General features: G+C 33.0%; 1 protein-coding gene across 7 annotated transcripts in view; it reads right to left on the bottom strand.

Moving 5' to 3' along the window:
• LOC114940490 (uncharacterized) overlaps positions 1-21,021 on the bottom strand; it is a 101,917-nt gene that overhangs the window by 7,637 nt on the left and 73,259 nt on the right. For 3 of the 7 annotated variants that reach the window (XM_029315192.2, XM_085487010.1, XM_029315193.2), the window contains 5 exons: positions 16,838-17,133; positions 9,936-10,073; positions 3,841-3,908; positions 2,825-3,114; positions 922-1,229 (listed from right to left, as the gene is read on the bottom strand). In XM_029315192.2, coding sequence (XP_029171025.1) covers positions 922-1,229; positions 2,825-3,114; positions 3,841-3,908; positions 9,936-10,073; positions 16,838-17,133 — 1,100 coding nt within the window. Of the gene's footprint in view, positions 1-921; positions 1,230-2,824; positions 3,115-3,840; positions 3,909-9,935; positions 10,074-16,837; positions 17,134-18,861; positions 20,942-21,021 lie in introns of those variants that run through there. The other 4 variants (XR_003821463.2, XM_029315191.2, XM_029315195.2 and 1 more) reach the window with 3 other exon arrangements.

Here is a 21,021-nt window from a genome sequence, read left to right as displayed (position 1 = left end):
GGCACGCGATTAAGCAAGTGTCAATCATTGTATACAGCGAACGGAACGTTTCCGCGAGACTTGTCACGCAATATTATGTTATGTCAAATTTCAAATATCGCATCGCATGATCTAATATTTCCACGTGCGATCGCTCTTGTTATAAAAGACGGTTGGTGAATGTCTACGTTATTACGTCATTTGAATTTATATGAAGAAAACCATGTGACAAGCCGCGAGGCATTTATTTTTCTGTCAGATAAGATATGTCAGCATTATGCGACAATTATCGAAACACTGCGATATATATGTCATTGAAAAATCAATCTTTTTATAATAACTTTATAAATCAATTTTATTACATAAATTTTCATTAATTTTTTATTTAAAAAATTGTTTCTTAGAAATTAAATTTTGAGCGAGAACAGAGAGAAGAAAAATATTAATATAAAAACTAATAACTTTATATAAATAGCACTCAACATGAAAAGAATATCTTGAGTAATATGAAATTTTTTTAAAGAGAAATGTTTGCCATGTTTTAAAGAAGATATTTAAAAGATAAAGTTATTTTTAAAAAATCAATTTTTGTGAAAAATAATATTGAGTTCAATTAATTTCATAAAACAGCAATTAACAAATAATATATTATACTCTAAATTATTATTATATTCTGACATCTCATAATGTGAATTTTATTCATTTAAAGAGCAAAGTAATTTCTATTTTTAAAAGAGCTTCTTTTTCATTCATTACATTACAGTTTTAAAAATTCTTTTACTCCAGACAGATTCTTTCCTCCAAGAAGTAACATAAAATATTCAGCTTTCTCTCCGTCTTGAGAATCTTTAATATCAAATTTTCATTCTATTTTATTTGTCTCTAACTTGCATTGAAGTTAGACGCCATGAATATTTTTGATCTCAATCTTAAAAAATGTACCTGTCCTTGCGCGGGACTCTGATGAATTCCCTGGTGCATTTGCTGGCCGGTCATGCCGCCTGGTGCCTGAACCATGTATTCTCTCGTAACATTCTGCACCTGCTGCGCACCTGTCGCGGTTTGGCCGAAAGCGGAGACTTGGGTTTGATGAACCGTTTGAACTCCTCCTGGTGGAGTGTGATGGGTCACGTGGAGCTGAGCGCTCTGGCCCGGTAAATTCGGCTGAATGGTCGTGGTCGGTTGTAGCTGGCCTGGCAAAGGTACGTTTTGCTGGTTGCTTTGATAGACGTACGAGTGACCGTACTGGCCTGAGTGACGGGAGAAAGTTCCGATATTATTTTTATTCATTATATTATTATGAGAAAAAAATACATTCTAGCATCAACCATATAATTGACGCACGATACCGAATAATAAAAAATATTATTTTTCTCGTTTGACTACTATCCAGAAAACTTGTAATTTATATAGTGAATCGAGATAATTATATGATTTGTTAAATTTGCATATGTGATGAAAATAGTACATGCTACGTATAAATGATTTCAGCAGATATTTCAACTACCCATGGAATTGAAGTAAAGATAACATGTTGCATCATAAGACGTGTAACTCGTTCTAAACGCCATCGGGAATGTTAAAATGTATGAATATGCAAAATGCTACTAAAGTTAATTAAAAGGAAAGTTTCTCCTCCATTTCCAGTCAACGTTTGAAACGCACATTTCATGAACAAGTTATTATTATGATTATAGCAATTGCGACAGCACACAGAAAAGTTTAGATGCTAAAAGGCACAAGTATGTAATTTCAACGAAATTCGAGATATTAAGAGAAAATTTCTCATGAAAGCGATCAAAGCCGGAAAATAAATTTAGTTTAATGTTTAATAAGTCAGATAAATTCGTACGGCTGGATTTCAACAATGTTCTCGAAAACGCGTATTAAATATAAATTTATCTTTTATCAATATGCTTATTTTTTTTCTCTCTGTTTCTATAATGCCTTTAAAATTCCGGTATTTTAGTCGACAGTCAGAGATTGATGAATCATTAATTTTACATTTGAAATATAAGAGTCTAATATTCACCTATATCGACCGCTAATTTCAAATCGAGCAAACGATTAGAGAGATATTACTTCCGTATTAAAGTCATAATAGATCGCGAAATAATAGCAACGATATTGCGCACACGACTCTCGTCTTCGTAAGCTGTGACTTTAGAAGTTTGCACAATGAACGAATATAACTGCGCGAAAACGAAGAAAGTCTTTGAGTCGCGTGCACGGTAACCTGTGAATGACAAGCTGTGAGTTATGAGCGGTAGAAAATAAGTTCACTTATTAAATAAAAATCACAGTTATGTAGTTTCAATACAATATAGTCTATACACATCAATCATCCAGTTACGGGAGAAAATCTTACGTTGGAAATCATTGTTTAAAGCTACGATTGAAATTCGCAGCTTATTTTTAATTCATATAAATAATTAAAAATAATATATACATTCTAAACTTTTGTATAATAGAAAGTTAATTAATGCTACTTAATATAATCAAAGCAATGAATAAATAATAAAAGCATTTCTCTCGCAAGAACCAACTTACGTGATATTAATCACTAATTGCGCCTATTATAATTATCAAGTTCGCTTGTGCGTTTCAAGGAGCTGGAGAAAAAAAAAGCCGTTATTATGCGCGCACGCTATGCACTTTGCTGACTGCTTTGCATTTAGAAAACTCGAGATTCCGTCATTTAACGTTACGCTCAACAAGGCTCTTTCCTCAGATTAATTCATCAACATTAATGAGCTTTAATTAACGGGCGCCTTGCGGTAAGCATCGCGCCTTAACGCGTCTAATGATTTAACGCGGCATCCTCACTCGGCCACGTTCGACTTACCGTAAGCATTTTTCGTATATTGCTGCACGTTAACCGAGGGCTCCTGCGCGCGAGGCTTCCCGTAAATACCCTCCTTCTTCCTGGCCTCGTCATCGTCGATGCTCCTGCTCGACTTTCGCAGCTCCTCCGTCACGTTGTTCAGGCTGGCTTCCGCCTCCGGCTCGACGTCCTTACGACTCGGTCCGAAACGGCTCGAGATCATGTCCTTGATTGTGTGGTAGGTCCTGGACAGGGACTTTGTCTTCTCCTCGTCGATCTTCGTCGTCCTTGGCACCGCTCCGGACGTCGATCTGATAGGAAAACAATCGGAAGTTTCATTTCTCGAGGGCATTAACGCGGCATCATCGGATAATGCTGATCGTCCGCCTACGATTGCACGCGAAAAATTATTTATTTTATTTTATAATACTTAGCATCGATTGTATCAGATGCACTGGAAAACATTTATTGAATTCGAATAAATATTGATTTCAATACTGCCTAATAAATAATTTATTCGAAACCAATAATATTGATTTGATGTGAAAAATATTTATTTGGTATAAGAAAATCTCGAGGGCATTAACGTGGGCATCATCAGATAATACTGATCGTTCGCCTACGATTGCACGCGAAAAATTATTTATTTTATTTTACTCATAGCATCGATTACATCAGCAATAGATGCATCGAAAAAAATTTTATTGAATTCGAATAAATATTTATTTCAATATTGCCTAATAAATCATTTATTTGAAACCAATAATATTGATTTGATGTGAAAAATATTTGATATAAGAAAATCGTTTTTAAAACAGATAAATATTTATTTGTTTCCAATAAATGATTTATAAGGCAGTATTGAAATAAATATTTATTAATTTAATCCTTTTTCAAATAAAAATAAAAATAAAACAATTAATAATTTTTTTCCAGTGTGCAAGATCCGATACATAGATATATATCCGAGATACAAATTTTTCTAGAGAAAGATCTAAATAATTTATGCAAGCGTGAAATGAACGGAAGATAATTACGAGTAGGTGTCCTGTGACTGATAATTCCTCGCTTGACCGTCCTGTTTCACTTCCTGCATTTGAGTTCCCTGCAAAAAGAAAAGTGAACACGCGTCGTTAATGATAGACACACATTGTTAATAAAATATTCTATATACATATATGGACGTGTAAATTATGGAGCGTGTTTATAATGTCTATATAAATCCGTTAACTTTGCAGCCAGCGCGGTTTCATTAGACGCGTCTAATTAAGTCGTCTTAACGATGAATACGTAATTACGGATCGGCAGCGACAAGAACGCAATAGCGTATCTCGAAGTAGCGCTTCGACAAAACTTCCCTTCCGATTAGAAACGATCTAAACGGCAAGGAGATGAAATCCAATTAAAGTTAAATAACTTGCCCGTCCGTTGTTAACGAGCTGATATATTAATTAAATTATTCGCTACTCGTGAGCGCACATTAATTTGTCGACACGCGTACGTTCATATAATTACGAACTTTGTTACACGCGTATTAGTGTTAGAGGAGGAAGGTTGTTTACGCAGTTTGAACGCGACAAAAAGTAACTGGATGCATGTAAAACTTTTTACAATAGACAAATTAAAATATACCTACAGCGCTTTATGGCCTAAAAAAGATACTGTATACATATTAAAAGTAGTAGTGCTAAACAAGTAAGCGCACTGAAAACAATTTATTGAATTCGAATAAATATTTATTGCAATATTGTCTAATAAATTATTTATTGGAAATTATAATAATATTGATTTGATGTGAAAAATATTTATTTTATACGAGAAAATCCTCTTCAATATTTATTTGTTTCAAATAAAAGATTTATTAATTTAATAATTTTTTTTTCAGTGCACGCGACAATTAAACTTTTACTTGTGATAGGAATTTTTGAACTATCGGTTTAAGGACGATTCTCTTTAATAATTCCGCGCGCGATTCCTCAGAGATGGTTCGAACAAACAATTCATGGCTTCGAAATGACGTGCACTATGACACAAGTATTAGTATAGTATCGTATAAAGTCATCCAACTTTCAACGAGCGGAGAACTCATCTAAAGTTTGCTTCTAAAACATACTTTCACGTGCCGAGAATCGTATAATAAAACCTTCAGAGGGAGAAATTCAGTGAAATAAGCCCTCGCGATTTTAATGTTCATAGTTCTGGCCCAACTGCCGGGAAATTATACCAAGTCAAACTTCCGCAGATACGTAATTTCACGGACAAACAAGAATTTAACCGCTACGTTGTGCACATAGAAGAGATTCGTAGTTCAAACGGAATCGTCGTTGAGGGCGATTTGCGAAATCCATCTTTTCTCTCAAAGAGAATGTCGAACGAATAATGTTTCGGTAAACCGCGCGCTTTTGCGGCGAGAGGAGAATTAAGCTGAGTATTCTGCGAAAATATATCGTTATTCGACTGAAGCGAAGGTAGGTATAATAAATGTGTAAGCTGTTATTAACATTTTTTTTATTGTACTATTGCTGTCATTTTATTCGCAAAATCTATTTAATCTATAGTAATTTAATCTATAATATAAAAACATATTTATAGCAATCAAAGAATTTAAAAAATTATAAAGAAAAATATGATGCGTGCACATTAACAGAAAGATTTGTAGTAAATAAACTGAGAAATCCAATTATTTCAATCAATTATCGTAAATTTGTTATTATAGATACTTAGAAATCCCGTGATTAAATTAACATTCGCGACATTCCTGGCGTACGAAATTATAGAGACTTTATAACACAATTACGAGAAATAATTCTATTTGGTTGTCGCTCGTAAAACATATAATATGTTACCGAAGAGGCTCGAAAAAGCGATTCCCTGCACAGAACGGAATTGCCATCCGAACGGCTAACAGCCGGACCGTCGGCCACACGGGGAATTTCAAAGTTAACGCACTGAATCCTACAGTTCTCGGGAAGAGATGCGCCTGGAATAACAACAGCTCGCGTATAGGGCCCCGCGGACACGCATCTCGCATACGGGAAAGCCCTCTCTGACTTATGGCCACGCTGATACCGTGCCGGGATTACGAGTCGCACGAGAAATAAAAACCGAGCTTCGTACCCGGGGCGCTACGCTCGGAAAAATCATGAAAAAAATCAACTCTCGATGACGCGCGTTCAAACGCTTTTATATGCGAAAAAAGTGCCTCCGTATCTAAACTCGGAAAAATAAAAAGAGATGAGTGAGTACACTGAAAACAAATTTATTGAATTCGAATAAATATTTATTTCGATATACTGCCCAATAAATTATTTATTCGAAACTAATAACATTGATATAATGTGAAAAATATTTATTTGACATAAGAAAAAGCTTTTCCATCAAAAAAATAATATTTGAGAGCCAGACGCGATAATCGGTGCATAAATTCCTCTTTCTTTTCACATATTATTTGAAGATAATATTTGAAAAGAACAAATAATTTGCGCACCTATAAAGCCTGGCTCTTAATTAACTCGCTCTTTCTATTTGTTTTATATTCGGTATCAGAGACTTCATCTCTGAAAATCCTTTTGCATTCAAAGGAAATATGGATTGTTTATTATCTCTCCATCGTTCTCTATATATACCATTAAAAAAGATAGTATTTTTAGAAACTTGAAACTCTCTCTTTGCATATTTCGGAACATTATATAAGGCACATTCATAGAAATGCTGCTCGAAAGTTATTTTTGAAAGTTGAGATAAAAGATGGAAAATAAAAAATCTAAAATTTCATAATACTTTGCAAATGCTTTCTTTCACACGTTTCTTCTTCGGGCGAACTCTTCAATTCGTCGCATTTTCACACGTCGGAGAAACTTCCTCCGGCAAAACTGTAGTTCGAAGGCGGACGACCATATGTGATGTTAAAAAGAGAAAACAAGGTTGAAAGCTACAGCATCGGCTTTCACGAAAGTAGGAAAAAAAATTTGCTTACGGAACGCTCGAAGTTAGCGACGCATCTAAAGACCCTGAGAGCGTTGGAAAATAGGTTTACGAGCTACATAAACCGTCTTCTGTCCTCTATCAACGCTCAAATCACGATGCTGATTAAGTGTCTTCTCGCACGATAATATGTATTATGTAAAGTAGCTTTAAGTAATTCGAAAGGCAACGAAAGTTGGCCATTCTGCACGCCGAAGCGTATCGAGCCTCGTAGGCCTCATATATATTCGAAATAGCGAAGAGGTTTTCTTTATGTGTTCGCGCGATATTTGTATCGCAATTTACGGCAATCCGGAACCTCCTTCCGCGTCTTCAACAAATGTGACAGCAACATTTGCCGATGCTTCAAGGATGTGAAACAATCACTTATAATAGATTATAGACATTTCTCGACATGTGGGACGATCACGATATTTTTATTAATTTATACACTGGAAAAAAATGATTAACTTGACTAAACCTTTCAACTAAATATTATTTTGTTAATCGAACATATGAAAATATTTAAATTAAATATAATATATTAAATCTAACACACAAAACGTATATTTGACTTATAATATATGTTCAAATAACAAAATAGTAATTTAGATGAAAGATTTAGCCAAGTTAACAAATTTTTTTCTTCAAGTGTATAATTTAGCAACATTGTGAAAATTAGAATCTTAAGAACGCTGATAACTATTGTTTAGAATATTTTTTTATTTTAACAATGTGAAAATGAGCAAAAAGATGCGTACAAAATTATACGAGAAATATGGAAATTTCTTTTATAAAAATTGTGTATAACAATTTCCACGTATGTAGAAAAATTGAATTTCTATATGATAATATTTGTATCTAAAAAAATCAAAAATCTCTCTATTATTTTACAATATTACACAAAATATTCGAATGTTCTCCATCTATCTCCTTTTTATCCGAAATTCTCCTAATATATTAAAACGTTTATAAACATCAAGGAAATTTATTTTTAAATATTTATGTAATATCTACTCTTTTGCGTGTAAAATAAAAGTTAAAGATTTTAATATTTCTAAATATAAAAATTTGGTAAAGCATTAAAAATATTAACCAATCAATGCAGATGATTTGCGGATTATTTTGATATTAACATATCGGGGTATATAAGTACATAAATTATTTTAATAAAAGAGCCTTTAAAATGCCTCTTGCGAAAGAATAAGAGATCGAAAAAAAGTGAAATCGCTATAATACACGAGCGCAGTTATACACGCATGATGTAAAACTTGAGAATAACAAGCAGAAAATAAAAGAATAAATAAATTTTTTTCACACGGGGAGATCCCGGGAAGATTTTGTAACAAAGTCGACTAATCAATCGCGCGGCAAACACAAGCGTTATCGAGCGAGAGTATGTATATTTATTGCGCACACACACACAGTGCGGACGCAAGCCACATCAGTTTCAGAACTGATCGCCCGGAGCATTTCGTAAACGGTTTACCATAAGATCAATGGAATGCCCAATGGGGTCTTCAAGGACAGACAACTGCCCAGTTTATTCTACGCGCAATTTCGTAAAGCCACGATGAGCTGATTCGCAGTGTACTTACAGTATATTATCACAGGCGTAATACAGTTAAGGTCTTGCTTTGATGACGCATGCAAATGCATCGATATATAGTACACACAACTCCCCTGTTTTTATGTTATTAAAGCAAATTTCATTTAGCGAGAGTGATCCAGAGGGATGTAATTTGTATCCCAGCAACATAATCACGGATAATTCGTTTCTAATTAAAAAATAACAATCTTTAACTTGAAAGTATTAAATTAAAAATGGTTTTCTTTTTAATTAAATTTATTAATTTCTATCGCATTATGCGCCTTATATTTTGCTAATATTAATGAAAAAAGTAATATTATAAATTTCAAAAGTATTAAAATATTAAAAGGTAAAATGATTAAGAAATAAATATATATAATGTAAAAAATAAACAAAAGAGAAAAGACCGGAAAAAGACATAATCACGAGAATCGGCTATTCCGATTATTCGTAAAAAATGAATAAAAGAGCATATATAATTTTTATCACATATTATGCACAGTATATTTCGCTAATATTAATGAAAAAAGTAATATTATAAATTTCAAAAGTATTAAAATATTAAAAGGTAAAATGATTAAGAAATAAATATATATAATGTAAAAAATAAACAAAAGAGAAAAGACCGGAAAAAGACATAATCACGAGAATCGGCTATTCAGATTATTCGTAAAAAATGAATAAAAGAGCATAAATAATTTGTATCACATATTATGCACAGTATATTTCGCTAATATTAATGAAAAAAGTAATATTATAAATTTCAAAAGTATTAAAATATTAAAAGGTAAAATGATTAAGAAATAAATATATGTAATGTAAAAAATAAACAAAAGAGAAAAGACCGGAAAAAGACATAATCACGAGAATCGGCTATTCCGATTATTCGTAAAAAATGAATAAAAGAGCATATATAATTTTTATCACATATTATGCACAGTATATTTCGCTAATATTAATGAAAAAAGTAATATTATAAATTTCAAAAGTATTAAAATATTAAAAGGTAAAATGATTAAGAAATAAATATATGTAATATAAAAAATAAACAAAAGAGAAAAGACCGGAAAAAGACATAATCACGAGAATCGGCTATTCCGATCATTTATAAAAAATGAATGAAAGAGCATATATATCACCTTTTGATCGGGCATTAATTTCCACATCTGTCTTCTGAGATATCAATTCGAAACCCGGAGAGAAAAATATATTACTGATGCCTACTGACAGTGGTATACGTGGATGGCACGTGTAAATAACGCAACATATATACGTGACACTCGATTAATCGTAGGATTTCGTAACAATCGTTCAATGACAATGGAACCATTGTCAAAGTGGGACGGAAAATCTGTCATTCTGGCTACCGACGGAAGTATAACACGGAATAGATGAGATTCAACATTAATCAAACTTCGATGAATATGACATTCATTAAACTATTGAGCTTTTTGAATCTTGACTATGATTTATTGTCAAAAAAAAAATTTTAAAAACAGACGCGAAGAAATCAATATGATTTATATTCATCCTTTTCTCTCCCACTACAGAATTATCGGGAAAATCAAACAGACTTACCTCTTGAACCCAGGCCTGTTGCTTAATCGGCGCATCCGGCGCGATAGCGACTCTTCCGGTGGTCCTCTGTTTGTACTCGTGAAGAATAGGGATCTTGGAATTCTTGTCTCCCGATGAGAGGACCAACTCGCGTTCTATCTACGATCAAAAAGAGACAATGATTATTGTTTGTCTGAAACAATCTTCTTTCTCGATTATATTTAGAAATCACTTGGAAGATTTTCTTATAAATGTTTATTCAGTGATGGTCATCAAATGGTCAATTAAAATAAAATATTTCACAGTTTCGAGAAACTTAAATTAATATAATATTATATCACTATTACTAATCGTTTCGCGAGTTTTTATACTAAAAATTTTATACAGTTTTTAATTTATAATTCTTTCAATAAATTCCAATAAAATTACTTCTTTACTCAATATAGAGTATAATCTAATATTAAAGAGCACATATTATGTCATTATTAATTAATACGCTACATTTTTATCTACACATATATTTCTATTTATACATAATTCTTATCTTTAATGTTTAATTTTTTCTTCCACACTGATTTTCTGAAACTCGTCTTTAGGAATAATCGACGCATAAAGGCAAATTAATCCGCTAATAAACTTCCTTTCTTAGCTTGCGCGCAGCAGAGCGTGCTCGCTGCAAGGCGTTGTATGCACCTAGGTAAACAGAGCAAAAACAAACGGACGATGTATAGTGTGGTATATATACGAGTAACCCGAGTAGTAGACGGTCATCGGCGTCGAGAGATTTTCCGAGGCTTTTCCCGGTCGCAGGCAGGTGATGCATCCATTGCATCCCCGACGTCGATGCGAGTTCGCACGCACGGCACGATGATACGCAAAGTGCGTGCACAGAACCGGGCTCTCGGCGGCGACATGCGTGTTCGTTGCGTGTACGTAATAACGCGCCGCGTGGAGTAGGTGTCACTGAACCAAACTGGCTGCAACATCGTCGTAACTTCAAGCATCGCGCTCGGAAGAAGAAAGCAAGCGTGATGAAACGAGCTACCGCCGCGGAAAATAAATGCATGCACGTAGGCAGGCAGGCAGGCGAACCCCGTGCAACGTAATCACGTTTGCGGATATAACTATACGGGGTTTGTATGGAGTTGTTGCGGACGAGAACTTCCTCGATTCCTCCGTCCAGTCGCACTCTTAACGCGCGGAAAATATTTTTTTTTTTTTATCAACGATTAATTAGAAATAAATCTATACACAGTAAAAAAAATTGTGTTAAATTTAACACATTTCACATGTCCCAATTTATCCACTCTAATTTTAATGTTAATTTAACAGAAAACAATTATGTAATTAAATAACACACGTAATATGTGAAAAAATAACACAAAAAAATATAATATAAGCAAAAATTCGTACATTTTTATTTAATTGTGTTGTTTTAACACTTAAAAATAGTGAATATTAACTCAACAGACAAATGTCAAAATAACATAACGACAATATGTTATATTAACATAAGAGTATGTTAAAATTTTAACACAAAAATTTCTACACAAGATAATTTCAACAGAAATACGAAATGTTTTTTACCGTGTACATGATACGTGATTTTGACACGGACAGAATTTTCTCTTGGAATTTACCCTGAAAATTATGGTCATCGTGGGACAATATGGGATTTTTTGGAAGAATTTTTTATAAGAGTTTCTCTGATTAATATTAGCATATAACAAAAAATATTAATATGTACACAGTAAAATGAATCAAACATATTTTATATCTTGTGGTAAATATTAATATTTTTATTGTGATAAATATTAATCACAGAGAAACTCTTATAAAATTCTTCAATTCCATATTGTCCAACGATTTTCAGTGTAAATTCTAAAAAAAAGTTCTCTCTGTGTAAAGTTCGACGTTTTTAGACGTTTGGCTAGATCTGTGAGGAATCGAAAAAACTAAGAAATGATCACTGCAGTTTCTGAATATTAATTTACTGATGTAACATAAAGAACAATAACGCGATAATATTTAATGTTAAATCTTCAGCGGATGAAAGAGGCAAAGAGAGAAAAAGAGAGAATTTATTGAAAACTTTGAGAATGTATAGCACAACTGTGCATTATTTTTTCTCTAACAAATCGATCTCGATGAAACTGATGGCACAGAAGTAATATAAGACTGTTAGAAAACAATCATGTCTATGTTGTATTCTCCTTTTTTACACGACAACCGTACATTGCTCTCTTTGCCTGCTCTCTTTCCTGGAAGTAATCAAATAACTGCATATTGCTCTTTTTTGGAAAAAGCATGATAGTTACATCAATAGTTCCCTTAGAGTAGATGCACGGACAAAATATGATGTCATACATCGACGCTCGCAACATATGCACGGCGGTATATTGCATCATAAAGCTGGATTATGAAAAGTTTTGTGAGACCGAGAGAGAAGGAAAGAGTGGAAGAGAGAAAAAGAGAGAACAATGTTTTGCGGAAGAAATAAAGCGTGTTAATAAAGGAATGGCGTCACGAGAACGCGTGTTACGCGATGCGTCGTGGCGTAAGCTCGCGAATAAAAATACCGATCGATTCATCCCCTTCCGAGGATAATAAAACGCGGTAGAAACACCCCGGACAGAATGCCCGTGCATCACTGATATTGAATTCTCTTCTAACTACGGCTGTTATTCTTCGTACTTGAGACACATTGATAGAGGATATACTAGTCCCTTAAGTGCGAGGGTGAGTCCTTTTAGTGGTAATAATTTCTAACACGGGGAGATAATATATTATGATCGCATTATTCTTAAATGAAGATCATTCTTATTTTTTAATTGATCTAAAATTGATTTTTTTTTTTAAATAAAATATCATTTTTTTTCATGATTTGCAAGTTAGAATGAAAATATCAGAGTGATTTCATCCTTTCAGAATTTCAATTTTCAATAATAGATTATATCGAAATTTTATCTAAGCTCATCTATCTCAGATACAGAAATACGCCCGATAATTATTTGATTTTATCAATTCATTAGGTAGTATTATCCGCGTTTCAATTGAGTTCTCGTTAAAAAATCAAAAAGCAATGATCCAAATGCAAAATGAGAGGATATAATCACTCTTTCTTCGTCAAAGGAGAATTAATCCGCGGAGAGTCCATCCTTCGTGTTACACGATAATTAAAACGCCATAGGACGATCGATCGCGCATGACAACGTTCAAGAGAAAAGGGTTAATTAACGCTGATTCGCGGTCGGATATTCGTTTCTGAGCAATCAGCGTGATGGGCCGCGACGCTTTAATAATTTTACTCTTCGATCGAAAGCTACATAACACATGCAGTTGTATGTGTACGTGTGCGTGCGTATACAGGGTGTATCTAAATAAATCCGAAAAATTTTAGATAATTCTTTATCAAAAATTAAGAGGGGTTTCTTATATAAACATTTAGATATTAAAGAGAGAAGTAAAAATTAAGTTTTTATTTTTTTTCTCAAATTTTAGACAAATTAAAAAATAAAATTTGATGGATATTTTGGTGGATATTTATTAATATTTTTTGATCTTCCGGTATCGTTATAAGAGACTGAACTAACAACCCCTATTTAATTTAAATTGTTTCTTTTTTGAGTATATGTTTATATAAAAAATCCCCCTGAATTTTATCTAAAAAAAATCATCTAAAATGTTTCGCACTTATTTAGATACACCCCGTATATGTATGTGATGTCATGCAAAGCAACGGCCGCGCGTATGAAAAATTGGGGATGAAAGGCACTGGCTGACGTGCGGAGGACCGAAGGATCGGCAGAAGACGTTGATTGTCCCGATTTATTTCTCACCTGCGGTCGTGCCGATCCGTGCGGAGAAATGTGTAAACGACTATCGCGAACGAAGCTCCCCTTCACGACTTCCGGCCAACGGTACGCGCGTATGATGCCCCCTTTGTCTTGGTGAAGAACCTCTGAGAATCTTCCCAAGAACGTAACTACTAGCGTACAACGAACTGTTACCGAAGATTTCTCCGAGGATTAATTCTTAACGTCGAACGCGGAAGATCAGACCCGTGCCATTCGCGTTATCTGCGCGATTACGTCCGCTAATTAGGTAAGTACAATTGGCTAATGTCAGACGACGAAAATCACGAGATAAGCATAGCCACAATGAGTCGACGCACAATTGTCTCGATATATAAACAATGGGGAAAATTAGAAATTGAAAAGCTAATAAAGGGAATATCACGCTGATAATTCTAATGATCGAAATAAATGCAGAGCTTTAATATTAGCAATTAGTTCTACCCTCGTTTGTCGAGGTAACACGCTGTGTTAGTCTCGTATTATTCCCTTTATACATTGGTGGATATAATTTATTTCTATTAATTGACAATGATAAATTTTAATCAAAAATATTATAATTAGAATAATGTAATTAAATTGCTATAATTTATTATTATCGGATTTTTAAGTGCCATTAGTTAATATTCATTAATAAATTAATTTATAAAGAAATTAAATATAATTTCCACTTGTTGAATTGATAAAAACATGAATATTCATCTGAACATGAATTTCTTTTTACAAAAAATCTATTATATAAATTTTAACGATTCATGTAAATGGAATTTTTACTGCGACACATTATCATTTTTCACAATTTTCTCATGACATTATAATTGATTTGATTGTGTCCAAGAAACTCATGTCAGTATAATTCTAGAAAATGTGACCACTTATACCGAATAAAGTTATGCTCTGAATTCTTTGCTCTTCTTATCGCGCTTAACTTAAATAAAAAGACGCATCCAAGCATAAACGTGGAATTTTCTTTTTCAGAGAGAATTGTGTGTGCCAACACACACACAGTCGCGTCATCGCTTCATTAAAAATCGAATCTCGATAACTGCACAAAATCATCAACGAAAAATCGTGACTCTTTCTTCCTTTCTCTCTCTCTCTCTCTCTCTCTAACTCTTTTCCTCTCTCTCTCTTTATCGATGTTTTTTAAATTAATAATCGTCCAATCAAAAGCGCATGTGATTGCAGCTATAAATAACATTCGAAGGAAAGAAAGTCTAATTCTTACTAGAATTTATGAGATATCTTAGAATCTGCAACTTTCGTTGCAATAATATGTATTAAGAGAAATTTTTTTAACAAGAAGTTTGAAGAAAAATATAATGTTTGAGTCAAAATTGATTCAATTATTTTATGAAATATTTAATATTTTATTAGTATTATATGATTATATTTTTTATAATTTTGTAATAAATTATTATAACATTACAAAATAGAAAGTAATTCTAAATTAACCAAAGAATGTGCTCTTGAATTTTTACAGCTTTTTCGTTCATTACTTTCGTACAGTCAGCGCAAACACGTATATCGTGGTTGCATGTGGAATTAATGCATTCGGCTTGTTAATTAGTTCGTTTATTTAGCATGTACGAACGACACTATAATTCAAGCCTTGCAAAACCAGCGAATGCTTTAAAACGTCGTCTCAAGAAACGATATACATTCATTTTTTTATTGTTTCTTATTTTTATCGTTATTATTATTTTAAATCAATATATATATTATATATTATAATATAAAATATTAATTCCAATCTACAATTATAAATATCATACACAATAATTTTTTTAAAAGACGTTTTGTTTTCTCAACGCACAAGAAAATATATATTTCTGCAATAATTATGGCTCTGTCAGTTTTTTCAAAAATTCAGCAAGATACAAGAAGATTGCGACGAATAGAGAAAAAGATGATTAAAATGCAGATATGACAAAAAACTGAAGAAGGACGCATTTGATCGAAAATGGAAATTTACTCGGGACAAGAAGGGATTTAGAGCCATCACTGGCTGCATTATGCGCCACGGCGCGTCATTATTTTTTTGTCCCATTGTTCCTGGTACATACGGAACGACATGAAGCGAACAAGGTGTTGCGCGCTGTAGTCGGATAATTACTGACCTGCTCTTTCAGTAAAGGTACGCTGGCTCGATAAGTTCCTGCTCGGAAAGCTGAGCAAAGAACTTTCTACGGACAAACTAGGAATTTTAATTGGCGTGATTTTTGTGTGCACACTTCAATTTTGTTATGTATTACATATATATTTATGTACATATCAAATTTTTATAAATTTAATCTTACAATAGGTTTAGATTTTTTATGAAACGTCAATCTACAAAGATTTTAAGATGTTTTCTTGAAAAATAATTTTCAAGAAAAAAGACTCCACAAAAGTTGTAAAATTATAATATTATTGCAAATAATTATTCAAAAAAATCTGATTCAACAATATCAATAAGCTGTACTCATGACTTGTAAAATTGAACTGTTCAAATTATTATAGTTCTAATCGAAAACTTCTAGAATTTGATTAAGAACTCTAGCGTGTTTATTTCATTCTCCTCCAACTTTATTATTAATTTCTAAATCGCAGGATTGTCTTATTAAATGGAAAATATGATTATATAACATAATCTATGCTCTATCTATTATATCATAAATTTACCAAAGTAAAAAAAAGATACTGATAATGCCGATAAATACATTATTCTTCCTTAATGCCTACGATAACGATCTTGATTAAATGTTTTATATATTTTTAGTTACATTTTATTAATGTCGAAAAAATAGTCACTCGTTTATAATCATCTTCATATCGAGTATATTGAAATACCATATACCAAAATAAAAAGATAAAATTAAAATCGTATATAAATATATTTCCCAATACATTTGCATCAAGTGCATTCTATTTTAATCATTATCAATGGCACAAAAATAATTAATGTTATAACTAATGAAGATAAAATCTGACAATTGTTTGCAGTTGGAATTCTCCGAGATGCAATCCTAACTAAAGGAAATAATTGACAAAATTGATGACTCAAGTTCTGTTTATTATCACACTTACCGGAAACTTGCTGCTGTGAGTCTGTAAACTGGCCGCCTGTTGAGCCTGACCCGAACTCTGCTCCTCCCCGTACAAGGGTGGCATTCTGTATTCCGGCGCAAAGGGCTGCCCGGCCGCGCTTCGAACTTGCCCGTTCTCCGCGACGCTGGTCCTTTCCGGACCGGAAGTCGTTCGCAACGATGAACGCTCGACTACCGTCTGTTCCCGTTGCTCGTCCTGCTGACCATTCTGATTGTTCTTCTGATTGTGCGACACCGGCTTCGGCGGTGGCACTGGCTTGTAAGGTCCTTCTTCATCTGCAATAAAAAATATATCATTTGAGAATATATAAATGTATAATGTATTATATAAATATATATAGAATATATAAATACAAATTATATATATAAGTATATAAAATTATATATATAAATTATATTTATATATATATAATTTGAGAATATATTCATTAATTCTTTTAAAAAAATTTAATATGTTTTTTTAATGAAATTTTTCATTAAAGAGTAATAATTATAATTACTTTTTTTAATAAAATCGGTAAAGTGGTTTAAATAAATAAATATATTTAAAAAAAAACATCATACTTATATATTTATTTCATCATCTCACAGCGACGTAGCATAAAATATCGATCTGTGTCTGACGTGAAAGTGTTAAACAATTCAAACTTATTCAAACGAATTATCTATTTCAGAAATGTATTATACATAGTGCTATGTATTATACATAAGTACGCTGAAAACTACAAGATTATTTTATATTCATTAACTATAAAACATAAGTTTAAGCCCTCTATTAAGAACGATGAAAATTTTGTGCGATATTTACATAAGCTAGCCATTTAGTTGATAAAATATTAAACTGTATAAAACACGTAAATATTAAATTTCGCTACAAAGCAAAAGGTACGATTATTGCACGTTAATTAAAATTTTTGCTTATATTTATTATTTTAATTTCTTTTTTCGCTTTACTAGACTTACACATTAAAGAATCAAGCATAGTATAATATTTTCAACGCAATAATAAAACGATCATAATATAGTCAGTTGCGCGTATTCACATTACGTTATATTAATGTCATATAATATTGCTGCAACATCCTAATTACACTGCGTTAATTTTGCAGAAGATGCAACCGTGTGATATACATGTTTCTACGTAACTAGATCATGACTAAGACTTATATCATCAGGATCCAAAGAAAAATGAACAAAATAATTGAAATAAAAAATAAAATCATTTACGCAAGCTTTTTTTCTACTGAGTTCTATTTATCAATAATTCAATTTAATAAAATAATAATTTATATTTATGTTTATATATTAATTAAAATTTTATTTTGAAATACATATGGGATTTATTTTATAAATCAGAAATAAATATTTCGAATTTGTATTTCTCATTAAACATTTCAATTATCAACTAAAATAATTTTTCTCTTATTATGTGAGCAGTAAAATATTTGCAGAAATATTATTTTTTTATAAATTTGTGTTTATTTTATTTGTCTCTCTTTTACAGCTTTCACCTCTGAAATCTGTTTTCATATATTTTATTAAATTATATTAATTTCGTAAAGTTAAATAATGCTACACATTTCTATTTTATCATTTTCTAATTATGTTTTTATTATTATAAGTAACATTTTCAATACAACAAATAAATAAAATAAATAATACAAGTTTAACATAGCTTTAGATATATATTTTTATATATTTTAAATGCATTGTATTATGTATTTCTTTCTGTTTCTCTTTCATATCTTTCCTCTTAAAATTTATTATTTTAATAAATGATTTTACTGCATCATAAATATTTTGTGTTTAATATTTCTGTAGCTTTCTGTTACAGTCTTTCAAAAAATATAAATGTTTAAATATTTTATTGAAAAACAAAATATATATTATTCAAATAGGTATTAAAATGATCTGCATTTCTCAAATATGTATTGTAAGTTATTTGGATAGGCGTGTTTCAGGAACGCCTGTTGTTCATTAAGTACCGCTTACGTATTTATGTACCTTGACTCTGATTCTGCCGCCTGAGACGATTCTCCTGCTTAACTTTGCGGACGGTAGTGGCCATCGCGTGTTGGCTGACCATCTCTGACGAATACTTTCACGAATGCACTTCGAGTCCCTTGTTCTCACTCTAGATAGTCCCCCAAAGAAAGCTAACGATAGTGACAGCTTTCGAGTCTCTTTAATTCGATGCGAGTTTTTTTCGGATAATATGCACTCTTCGAGAGGTTTCTCGCGCTCATCGATTACTATAATCGGTCTACGATCTAAGGTTTAAAATGAGTCCCTTTGGAAAATATAAATATATTGATATCACGAGAAAAAAATGTGCGGATGACGACTCAGACTTGAGTAAAGACCACCCAAGACGTGATTCAAATTAAATGTCCCTTTTGTCTCACGCTAGCAAATTTATTGTTTTACACGAGGAAGAGATTTGAGGATGACCAGCACTTTATAAAATTACAAAGCTCATTAATTTGTACCACACGTTTCAAAATAATATTTCTAGCCGATTTCTTGCACGCAGAAGACACTTTTTCTCATTAAAGTGCATTAATTTAAGTCGTTGATGTTCTTTCTACGATTGATGCACAAAACAGTATCATTTTAATTAAGGAAACGCAGACCGATAATATAATGAATTAAAACGTGCGCTGTTTTGTGCATTACAAGTTGCGTTAACCCCACGAGGAATTGGGTTAATTAGCATTCTTCGCGAGATGGACTTCCGTTTCGCAGACAACTCTTTGTCTCACCCACGAAAATCACACATAGACCTTTTTTTCCCAAAGGCTGTCATCATCTTGTCACTTTCACGCGAAAATGCTTATTGTTTGGCGTAGTGAAAACTCCTATTTTTCATGCAGTTGCGCACGAAAAGAAAACGCATTTGAAGTCGCCTGTGTGTTAGAATCTGTAGAACAACTTTCCTCTCCAGGTTTTATTTTCTCTATAAAAGTTCGCGCGTACGAATCTAAGTTTCTTAGACGTATTTACTTTGACGGGAAGAATTTCGAAACAAAATGCGCGTCGATCATTTTCTCTTCGATATCTTACAAATGACAACTCCAAAATAATTTATCACAAATACGCGTTGACGTTTTTTAAATTTCCGCGCCCCGTTTCCGAAATGGAAGGTAATGTACAATGTCAGCCGCAAATTTATCGTACCCTTTCTTCTTCGCAGAAAGAAAACTTTTTCTTTGTCATAGCTTAATGGCAAGCTTCCTCGAGCGATCTCTTTCTTTTTTTCTCTCTTTCTCTCTGTCTCTCTCTCTCTCGACGTTCTTGTAATATCCAGTACGATCCAATTTATTCAACCGCTGCCTTGATTACTCGACGATGTTATTTGCTGCTCCCCGAGACTTCCGGTGCTTCACAATAAAACGTAGTTTACTTGTGACGTTAATGCAACCCCAAATAAATGTTTCCCCTACATTTTTTTATTCTTCATTAACTTAGTCGCGCATATTTACGTCCTTCCTATTTGATTGATCTACATAATCCACTTTAAACTTATCATTTGATTAAATCGATTTGGATTTTCCTCAATTAGAATCCCCAATTAACATTCACTTACTCTTCCGTCAGATCCACAATAAGCTTCCAATTTCTCAGTTTCTCATTCATCGATCTCGATAAGAAGTCCATCAGTCAACGGCGTCAAATTAAATCAACGACAAATCGAATCAAACCAATGGTCCATCTATCTCCTCTAATTCATTCCCCTAATTCAATCAGTTCCACGTTATTGCCCCTGAATCCTCGGAGTTCTTGTTCTCCTCTTCATGATCTTTCTTCCCGCGCACTGACAGATAGATCCAACAATGAACACCTGAATATTAACACCCCAAGTTTTTGTCGTCGAACGTTCAGTCAACTTTCTTCTCGAAAACGTCGCACTTTCAACCTCGGATTTCCTTCTCGAGGAGAGACGCGCTACGCGCGGTTTTCCTCGCGCAAGCTGCTCGCGCGTGACTCGCGTTCACGCGAATGCCGAGCCGAGCTCGCCGGTCGAAGGAAGCGGATTTTCCTTCCTTCGCGCTGGAACGAGCGACGCGTGCGAGCGTGTATCGCCACCTCTTTTAGAGAGCGGCCACGCTTGCCGGCGGAGCTCGAACTTTCCATTGAGTGAACGTCTGGTTCCGCCGTTCTGGC

Source organism: Nylanderia fulva, unplaced genomic scaffold (genome assembly GCF_048542155.1).
Source record: "Nylanderia fulva isolate GAGA-0341 unplaced genomic scaffold, ASM4854215v1 Scaffold5, whole genome shotgun sequence".
NCBI lineage: Eukaryota > Metazoa > Arthropoda > Insecta > Hymenoptera > Formicidae > Nylanderia > Nylanderia fulva.
Note: the sequence above shows the minus strand (reverse complement) of the source record. Positions and strands in the feature narration are given on the sequence as shown.